Source organism: Astatotilapia calliptera, chromosome 20 (assembly GCF_900246225.1).
Source record: "Astatotilapia calliptera chromosome 20, fAstCal1.2, whole genome shotgun sequence".
In the NCBI taxonomy this organism is placed as follows: Eukaryota; Metazoa; Chordata; class Actinopteri; order Cichliformes; family Cichlidae; genus Astatotilapia; species Astatotilapia calliptera.
Window position 1 is genome coordinate 1,330,762 of NC_039321.1, and position 11,114 is coordinate 1,341,875.

Below are 11,114 nucleotides of genomic sequence, written 5' to 3' on the forward strand. Positions count from 1 at the left end.
TAAATGGTTATATAAAAAAACGCCTGAGGACATGGCTGCATTTTTAAATGGTAAATGGCCTGTATTTATATAGCGCTTTACTAGTCCCTAAGGACCCCAAAGCGCTCTACATATCCAGTCATCCACCCATTCACACATTTTTAGGTAAATAGTACCATATAACTTTGTTGTTTGCAAAATTTGTGCATATCTTTAGAAGTGTACAATTTCTATTTGCATTTCAAGTTATGAAAATGATTTGTTAAACATGTTTGTGGGTTTTACAGTAAAAAATACAACCTTTTTCTACTCGGATTTTGAATTTTTTTGTCTGAATTTAGATCAATTGTGTATATATAATAATATAATATAATATAATATAATATAGTATGCCAAAATGAAAAAATAACTCAAATTTCAGATATTTGAGGTTGTGCTGAAAATAATGATACCAAACAAGGCAAGAAAAACATATTTTAAAGGTGAAATATAGAGGTAAAATCAAAAGTAGTCAAAAACAGCCAATTATACCCTGGACTCCAGAGGGTGAATATTGTGCTGAACACAGTCCAAAAGATTCAGTAAGCTACATCAGTTTCTACGGTTTACTATCATAGCCAAGTGGCTAACAAACAAAGTTTAGTCTGTTACTGTTACTATTTTTAGAATTTCTTCTTGGACCAACTGTAACCCACATAATTTCCTTAGGGATTAATAAAGTGTTCTGATTCTGATTGTTCCAGGATAACCTGCCATTATCCAATCACACATCTGCTTACCTGTATCTTTTGCTCGTTTCCCCTCCTCTTTTTTTCTTGTTTTTCTAAACTGAAGACCTGATGGCTTTAAACTTGTCTTGTCCACCTTCCATTGGTTTTAATTTTGCACCCATCCCCCAACCCGAGGATCACCACAACATAACCTAACCCAGGATTCAAATCAGGAATACATAATGGGCTTGGATTTAAAACATTATGAATGAAATGTGCTCTATTTGGAAGCAGCTGACCCCTCCCCTTTTGACAGGTTGTGTGTGAGACTTTAAATCATCAAAATGTAAATTTTAAATTGTTATTGATCCCTTTACCCCGAGTCCTAAAGTGTATATTTATTTTCTTACTCTTCTTATATTTATTGTTTGTTTACTTGCACTACTGTAACTGGTCGTCTCATCTCTCTATAAACTGGACTGAATGTAGCGGAGATGACAATAGTGTTTACTTTGACTTCACCACAGCAGCGAGCAGGCGCACCGAGGGCTCTCGCGCTCACTTTATAGAATTAAAAAAAAACATTGGTGCAAATCATAACTCTGTATCATAACATCTGGTGGTTTCGTGATTGTTGGTTTGTTTTTATTTTGTTTTATTTTGCGAGTTGGTTATTAGCTGCTGCTCCAGCCAGAGAATCCCCCGTCGCCCCACCCTCTCCTCCCTGTGCCGCAAGCAGCAGGCGCACCTCGCAAACGGAGGGCGCCCTTACACCCAGCAAATGGGCGGCAGAAAACCGACCGGTGCCTATGCCAACTTCAAAATGCGCTGGCTGATGTTGGGGCAGCATGAGTACGAGCAACTTCTTTTTGGAGATGCCCGTGATACCACCCTCACCGCGATGCCGCCCTGGGCAACCGCCCATGTCGCCACTATCAAAAACCGCTACTGCTTGGATGAGTGACAAAGCGACCCACTGAAAACGCTACGTCCAGATGAACAGAATCAACATTTGGGGATCAAGGACGTCATTCCTGTTGGTCTGGACAGACATCAGTTTGCACACATGTGGAACCGTTCAACAGAGGATGTGGTCGCATTAGCCCTGCATTAAGCCCTGACCCACCCTGAACACAACTCTCATTTTAGGATGCTATTTGTTGACTTAAGCTTGGCTTTCATCATGGTGAGCCCAGTTCAGCTGGCTGTAAAGCTTCGTAACCTGGGTTTGTCGACACAGTTGTGCCACTGGATCAGAGACTTTCTCTTCAACAGGCTTTAGGTGGTGAGAATGGGGAGCTGGACATCTTCCACACGGATCCTGAACATGGCCACGCCACAGGGCTGTGTGCTCAACTTGGCTCTTATGCTCTTATGTGATCAGTGAGATGCTGGGGTATAAGTTGAACAGCCACAAGGAGCAATACCCTCAATGGAGAAGGAGAAAGGTGCAACAAAGAAGGTACCTAAGAAATACAGCAAGCTGTCCATACCTGAGGCCTTGGAAACTGCCAAGCAAAGACTCACAGCCTTGGCTAGATGCTTGAGGAGGTACACCAGAGAGATAGAATGCAGGAGAATAAACGAACGGTTCTCCACAGAACCAGCCAAGGTGTACTCTCAGTGGCAGGTGAACAATATGAGAACAGCACCACTGAGGCTGGAGACAGAGCAATACTGGAAGAGCATATGGGAGAAGGATGCAACCCATAACGGCAATGCTCACTGGCTAGAGGATCTGAGGGCTGACCACAGCGACCTCCCTGAACAGGGTCCAGTAACCATCACAGTGGCAGATATCCAAGAAAGGGTCTCCAGTATGAAGAGTTGGACAGCACCAGGGCCCGACATGGTTCCCGCCTACTGGCTGAAGAAGCTGACTGCACTCCACGAGCGTCTGGCAGCACAAATGAACCAGCTGCTAGTTAACGAGAGACACCCGGAATGGCTAACTGAAGGTCGCACGGTCCTGATCCCCAAGGACCCCAAGAAGGGACCGGTCCCCTTCAACTACCGACCAATAACCTGCCTCAGTACTACATGGAAGCTCCTGTCAGGCATCATATCGGCTAAGATGAACAGGCACATGGGTCAATACATGAGCGGGACACAGAAAGGAATTGGCAAGAATACCAGAGGCGCAAAACACCAGCTACTGGTAGACAGAACAATCAGCCGAGACTGCAAGACCAGACTGACCAACCTGTGCACTGCCTGGATTGATTACAAGAAGGCCTATGACTCAATGCCCCACAGCTGGATACTGGAATGCCTAGAATTGTACAACATCAAGGGGACCCTAAGAGCCTTCATCAGGAACTCAATGGGGATGTGGCGTACAACACTAGAGGCCAACTCCAAGCCCATAGCACAAGTCACCATCAAGTGCGGGATCTACCAAGGAGATGCTCTGTCCCCACTGCTGTTCTGCATAGGCCTGAACCCCCTCAGTGAGATCATTAACAAGACTGGCTACGGATACCGACTACGGAACGGAGCAGTTGTCAGCCACCTCCTGTACATGGATGACATCAAGCTGTATGCCAAGAGTGAACGAGACATCGATTCACTGATCCACACTACCAGGCTATACAGCAATGACATTGGAATGTCGTTCGGACTGGAGAAGTGTAGCCGGATGGTAACAAAGAGAGGGAAGGTAGTCAGAACTGAGGGGATTGAACTACCAGAAGGCAACATTGCAGACATAGAGGACAGTTACAAGTACTTGGGGATCCCGCAGGCAAATGGGAAGCATGAAGAGGCCGCTAGAAAAGCTGCAACCACCAAGTACCTGCAGAGGGTCAGGCAAGTCCTTAGGAGTCAGCTGAATGGTAAGAACAAGATCCGGGCCATCAACACGTACTCCCTGCCCGTGATCAGGTACCCTGCTGGGGTAATAGGCTGGCCAAAGGAGGAGATAGAAGCCACTGACATAAAGACAAGAAAGCTCCTTACCATGCATGGAGGGTTTCACCCCAAGTCCAGCACCCTGAGGCTGTACGCTAAGCGGAAGGAAGGGGGCCGGGGACTGGTGAGTGTCAGCACCACAGTCCAGGATGAGACAAGGAACATCCAAGAATACATTGGGAAGATGGCCCCAACTGACCGAGTGCTCAGTGAATACCTCAGGCAGCAGAAACCCAAGAAAGAGGAGGGAGACGAGGAACCATCATGGAAGGACAGGCCCCTGCACGGTATGTACCACCGGCAGATAGAGGAGGTGGCTGATATCCAGAAATCCTACCAGTGGCTGGACAAAGCTGGACTGAAAGACAGCACAGAGGCACTAATCATGGCAGCACAAGAACAAGCTCTGAGCACAAGATCCATAGAGGCTGGGGTCTATCACACCAGGCAAGACCCCAGGTGCAGGCTGTGTAAAGATGCCCCAGAGACAATCCAGCACATAACAGCAGGGTGCAAGATGCTAGCAGGCAAGGCATACATGGAACGCCATAACCAAGTGGCCGGCATAGTGTACAGGAACATCTGTGCCGAGTATAACCTGGAAGTCCCGAGGTCAAAATGGGAGATGCCCCCAAGGGTGGTGGAGAATGACCGAGCTAAGATCCTGTGGGACTTCCAGATACAGACGGACAAAATGGTGGTGGCTAACCAACCGGACATAGTGGTGGTAGACAAACAGAAGAAGACGGCCGTAGTGATCGATGTAGCGGTTCCGAATGACAGCAATATCAGGAAGAAGGAACACGAGAAGCTGGAGAAATACCAAGGGCTCAGAGAAGAGCTCGAGAGGATGTGGAGGGTGAAGGTAACGGTGGTCCCCGTGGTAATCAGAGCACTAGGTGCGGTGACTCCCAAGCTAGGCGAGTGGCTCCAGCAGATCCCGGGAACAACATCGGAGATCTCTGTCCAGAAGAGCGCAGTCCTGGGAACAGCTAAGATACTGCGCAGGACCCTCAAGCTCCCAGGCCTCTGGTAGAGGACCCGAGCTTGAAGGATCAACCGCCCGCAGGGGCGTGCTGGGTGTTTATATATATATATATAATGTTCTTCCTCTACACCCCCCCCCCCCCCCCCCCCATTTTTGCACATGTCGAGGAGCGTGTCAGGCTACATTTCACTGTGTGTTATACTTGTATAACTATGCATGTGACAAATAAAGAACCTTGAACCTTTAGATGAACTGCTGGACTTCTTCACTGTGTCATCTAGGGTGAACCATCTAGGGTGAGGGGTCTTCCTGACCAAGGATGTACCTTTTGTGCTTTCATGTTATATGACCCTTTGATCAGCAGGAACACACACACACACACACACACACACACACACACACACACACACACACACACACACACACACACACACACACACACACGCACCCACTGAAGTATAAATAAAGACCGGGCAGTTTCTCAGTGCGAGTCTCAGTCTGGAGGCTGCCCTTGCTAGCAAGAAGTTCTGTGTGTTTCTCTTCTCTGAGTCTTTACTGAAGAAGTGTTTAGAGTATATTTCTTAACATAACCCATAAAAATACATTTCACAATCGTATAAAACAAAATAACAGGATAACAGAAGTATCACCGGCTAAACATTTCCCTCTAGTGGACAAATTAATGGTAGCGCATTACATTTTCACTTGCTTGTGCTTTACAGACAAATTGTCATGGTCCGGAGTCTGCGACTCCGTGTTTATGTTTAGTTTATTAGTATTCTGTGGTTTTGGTTACCTTGGGTGTTTGTACTCTTCTGTTTCATGGTTCATGTTCCTATGTTCTGTGTCCCCCAGTCTGTGTTAAGTTGGTGGGTTATGTCATTGCGTGTATGTGTTTCCTGTTTTATTGTGAAGGTCTGCGTCTTATGTGAGTGTTTTCAGTTTGCCTCCCTAGTCTCGTCAAAAAAACAAACAAAACAAACAAAACACCTGGGTCACCTGTATGAAGAAAAAAAAACAGAAGAGAAAGCAAACAACAAAGAGCAACATAATAAAAAAAAACAGCACCATCACAATAAACTAGCTAGCAGTAGATATCAGTAGATACTAAATAATAAACGATATTGTGCAGCACGCAAGATTGACAGCGCACAATGTGCTTTGAGGCAGCAGCCAAGAAAGCTGTAGTCCGCGTCTGTGAATACCCGTGTGTACACCTGTGTGCATACCTGTGTGGATCAGCATGCTTGCATTCCAAAGGTTTCTCCATGTAACGATCTGCTAGAGAGTGTGGGGAGCCACAGCCCCGTCCTCCAGGGTATGAAGCAGGTATGGAGGAGATCAAAACTCCAGACACCCAGAGGCCCCCAGAACACAAGAGACCAAGGAAGACCAACAGAGGGGCAGCCGCGCCACTGTCCCAGAAAGAGCTGAGGAGAGTCCCAGATGAGGGCTCACTCAGCAGCCGTGGAGCAGAAGCCAGGGGGAGTTGCAGTGACGTGCCCGTGAGCTCCGCCGGCAGCCAGCTGTGCCTGAGTGACCGAGCCCCAGGCCGAGAGTGAGCCGGTGTGTACCTGGACGCCCATCCCCGGACACAAAGAGAGTGGTCACCTCTAACGGCCTCAGTGTTCATCGCCTGAGCTGTGGTCAGATGGAAAATAGAGTCCAAGAATTCACTGTGTTGAGTTCAAACTATGTGTCAGGGCTCCTGGGTCTTTGAACCAGTCTTTTTAGTTTATTCATGTTCTCTCTTTAGTTTCCACATGTTCACATTTCCAGTTGTACTATTTTAGTCCTTTGCTGGTGCATTATGTTCTAGTTCTACTTCCAGTGTGTCATCAGTTAGATTAAGCTCAGCTGTGTACTCACACAAAAAAAGCTGGAGTTGAAATTGTATTTTCCTAATAAAAAATAAAATAAAATAAAGAAATCTGAAAAAAACGCTCCAAAAATGTGGGTCTGTGTAAAAAAACTTCAAAACAGTTAATGCATTTCAGAAGAAAACCTTATATTAAAGCTGAAATTTGCACTTTAAAAACATTTTTATTTGATGTCAAAACCACTGTGGTGGTGTACAGAGGTACAATCCTCATTATTTATGGATCTGCAGCATCTGAGTCTGAAACTGAAGCCTGAAACCTGGATTATTGCATGTTGTGTTGAGTTGTTCCTTTTCTCTCATACTGTGTCTGTATAACAGTGGGTGGAATGATCATTGTGAGGTCAGCTGAGTACAGATGTGGAGGTGAAGTAATCTGCTCTCACGGTGACGCTGTGAACAACGTGAGGAACAGGTGAGCACTGTGGGATGGTAGAAGTGAGCCTTTGATTCAAAAGAAGAAACAAACTAAAACCTGTTGAACAGCTTTACTCAAACTAACAGGAAGTAAATGATTACCTGAAAGTAACTTGTTTCATATCTTTGAGCTGAAAACCAGCTGTTTCTGTCTCCCTGCAGCTGTGATGGAAAAACCGAGTGTGACATAAAGTCAAACATTACTTATGATCCTGGAGTCTGCAAATACCTGGAGACCACCTACGACTGCTTCCCACGTAACGACTCTGTTAAACCTGTGATTAGAAATGACTGATGAACCCAATCTGTACATGAATGATTACAGTTTCTATGGGATCTGTGTCTGTTTCAGGCCGCAATGTAACATGTGAAGCATCTCAGGCAAACCTTCAGTGTGGTGAGAACACAGCTTCTATGTCTTTGTACGTTTCCTGCAGTAAAAATATCACCATGGTTACAGTTTGACTCTATGAACTCTTCCTCAGATGAAGGACAGGTTATAGTCGTCTCCTGGGCGAATTATGGTCGCCGTGACAAGACCACGTGCTCTCATGGATATGCTAATCACGTCAACAACGTTAACTGCGCCTGGCCAGGAAGCATGAACTATGTAACTACCAGGTACAGATGCTGACTCTGTTTCTTCAGCTCTCCATCTTCTCTCAGATGATGCAGTGAATTTTTGCTGATTCACCTTTGACCTGCATTCACAGGTGCAATGGGACAAACAGCTGTACTGTTGATGCAAAGATCTCAGAAGACCCGTGTGTAAACATTTATAAGTACCTGGAGGTGTTTTACACTTGTCAGGGTAAGTAACTCAAATAATAAACTTCTAAAGATAATCTTTTAGGGTCGGTACATTCAGACTTGTTTTTGAAGTGAATGAAAATGAAAATTCTTCATCATTTTTAAAAGATGAGCCTTTCTGTGCTGAAAAGAATCATCAGAAAATCATCAGTCACGAAGATTTCGTCAGTTTGTTTTAGATCCTGAGTGAACGCGCACATCATTATCACAATACTTAATAACAGAAATGTGATTTAGTCATCAAAAAAATACAAATATAATAAAATAATAATAATAAAAAATTAATTAAACCAATTTGACATTTATAGCTGCAGCAGCAGTCATGTGGGGTTTGTGTGAAAGAACCCAAAATTCAGGCACTTGCTGTGATGCAAGGAAGCTTTAGTTGGAAATGACAAAAGCAAGGACAGAACTAAACATAAACTTAAACTAAATAACAAACAAAACCTGAAACCATATGTGGCAAGGAAGACGCATGACGGGTCCAGAGGTCTGATTTGAGAGCGAACTTCATTCACACAGAGTGACTACAGCTCTCAGCTGCAGGCCACACATACTCCTTGCCACCACACACACACCAACAACCCTGAATCCCCGTGTCTTTAACTCGTTGGGCGTGATTGCGGACGCCATGCAGGTGCATCCGCATGGCATCCGCAGACCACGCCCCACCACAAACCCGGACCTATTGACAGGAAACGCTGTTGACATCCTTCCATCTTACATTATTAAAGATGGGTTTAACGTTATCGGGCCCTGTATTTTATCTCTAATGCATCTGTCATTGTTATTGGGCTATGTTCCAGCTACTTTTAAACGCTGTAGTGCAACCTATACTCAAAAAGAGCTGCCTCAGTCCACTCACTAACTTTCTGTCTAAAGTCCTAGAGAAGATTGTTCATTACCAACTTATTTGGATGCAAATAATATCGGGGAAAATTTCATTCAGGGTTTAAGCCACGCCATAGCACGGAAACTGCATTACTGAGAATCTTAATGACTTTCTCTCAATTGCTGACTCAGGGCGCCCTGTGGTCTTAGTTTTGCTTGATTTGTCCTTTTGATTAGGTGGACTGTAATGTCCTTTTAATGAAGCTTGAGCATCATGGGCAGTGCCCTTAGCTGATTTAAATCCTATCTATCAGAAAGGTCCTTTTCTGTCACCATGGGTACCTACACCTCCTCCATTGCCCCTCTTACCTCTGGTGTCCCCCAGGGGTCTGTGCCGGGTCCTATGCTGTTCTCTCTGTACTTGTTACCCTTGGGCCAAATCTTTGATAAATACGACTTTTCTTTTCACTTTTATGCGGATGACATTCTAATCTATTTTAAACTGGCTGGTGATGTCACATCGTCATTGCAACACTTCTTTAAATGTATGAGTGAAGTTAAAAACTGGCTACTGAGCAATTCCCTCATTTTAAATGATAAGAAGACAGAAATTGTAATCTTTGATTCTCCCTCCTCTCGGGCTGAAGTAACTGGTATATTTGGGCTCTTTGCTGACTCCCTTTCTGACACTGTGAGGAACTTGGGTGTTGTCTTGGACAGTTCCTTCAAGCTGGACAAACATGTGTCCTCTGTAGTTAAATCTGGTTTCTATCAATTGCATCTAATCTTTAAGGCCAAGCCCTGCTTACCACGTAAAGACCTGGAAAAACTTATCCATGCCTTTGTTACATCAAGATTAGATTACTCTAATTCCCTCTATACTGGTCTCCATTCTGCCCTTGTTTACAGACTGCAGCTCGTTCAAAATGCTGCTGCACGTCTCTTAACCGGAACTGGTAGGTTTGAGTCTATTACTCCAGTTCTCTGCGACCTGCACTGGCTTTACATTTAATATTGCATTGATTTTAAAATCTTATAGCTCACTTTTAAAATCATAAATAACACCACGCCCAGCTTTCTTACGGATGTCCTCAGCTTTTAATACCCGTGGGAGAGCAGAGGTGACCACGTATTCGCCTCTATTGCATCCTACCTCTAGAATAATCTCCATCAAGCTCTTCACACGTCTGATTCAATTCAATCTTTTAAATCTTGATTAAAAACGTAGTTATTTAGCCTTGCCTTCCCTGCCTCCTAGAGCTCGCATTTTTAAGTGAACTGTAACTTATCTTTTTTGCTTTTATTATTGTATTTATGATTATGCCTGCTGTATGATTGGTTAGTTATGTCTCCCACCTGTTAGTATATAGTACATTTTTTTTGTACATATTTTATTTTTTCATTTTATTTACTTGTATTTATCATTGCTCTTATTTGGTTTCTGTGAAGCCCTTTGGCATACATCTGGTTTTTAGATGTGCAATATAAATAAAATTGTATTGTATTGAAATGACACGTATGGGGTGAACACAGTTGAAACTAATGGGCATAATGAGACAGGACCTTCAAAGTAAAACAGGAAGATCACAGGCTGTTTTACAAACACAAACTCAGATACACAAACAGAACACCTGGGGGGAGGACAGCACACTAAGCACAAGAACCAAAACCCTAGGAGCTAAGAAAACAAGAATAAACCCTAAGCATACGATGACACCAATATAACACAAAATGCTGGGTGTAACGACCCAGGACCATGACAAACTGTTTACAAAGTAATTTTAACAAGCAAAATGTAGTTTTGTATAATTCAAACAGAAAATCAAAAAGGACAGAAAAAGTTATGATGTGGACACAGAAACAAAAAGATTAGATGAAAAACAAAAAATAATAATAACAAAGACAAAGAAAACATTTTTTTTCACATTTCAGTGGAAGTTTGGTGTCGTCCAGATTGGAGGGAAGATCTAATTAAGTCCTACACGATTAAAAGACTTTTAACCCCAGTTGCTCCAAGACAGTAAGAACACCTTGAGGGTAAACACAAGCTGCAGCAGAGGAAACGAGCTACATTTGCTTATTTTGTGCAGGCTATTGTGACGTTACATTAAACTGTGACCATCACCAGTGAATATGGGTGTGTTTTCTAAATCAGCAGTAGGTGTTCAAAAGGCAACGAAGTGAACAGGATGTGTGCAGGATGTAAACAAGTTGTACAGATCATGTATGTTGATTCTAACTTTATTTTACACTTCATGCCTAAACTTTGTGGTTTTTATGGTTTTTAACAACAATTTGTTAAACTCACAGCCAAACTCTGAACATCACGCTGCTGCAATAAAATCTATGTAGTTATATATTAACTGATCAAAGGTTCTGTGTAATCAGTGTTCATTAGTAATGTTCTTTGTTGTATTACAGGCTTTAGGATTCATGTTTAGTTCAGTACAGGTCAGCTGGGATCAGTGATGATGGAGGGAATTTTACTGCAATCACAGAATTCCTTAAAGATGAAGAGGAAAGGAGCTAAACTGGGTCACAGCAGGAAAAATAAGAAAACCAGAATCTTATCCAACCTCAGGTTTCACAC

At 43.6% G+C, this 11,114-nt stretch overlaps 1 protein-coding gene across 1 annotated transcript; it reads left to right on the top strand.

Moving 5' to 3' along the window:
- Nucleotides 1–6,193: 6,193 nt before the first annotated feature.
- LOC113013721 (L-rhamnose-binding lectin SML-like) lies at nt 6,194–7,439 on the top strand (the record flags this gene model as incomplete). The annotated part of the gene is made up of 5 exons (XM_026154862.1): nt 6,194–6,233; nt 6,788–6,881; nt 7,046–7,140; nt 7,236–7,280; nt 7,369–7,439. Coding segments are annotated over exons 2-5 (297 nt in total), but the record flags the coding sequence as incomplete, so codon positions are not given.
- Between the last annotated feature and the right edge of the window lie 3,675 nt (nt 7,440–11,114).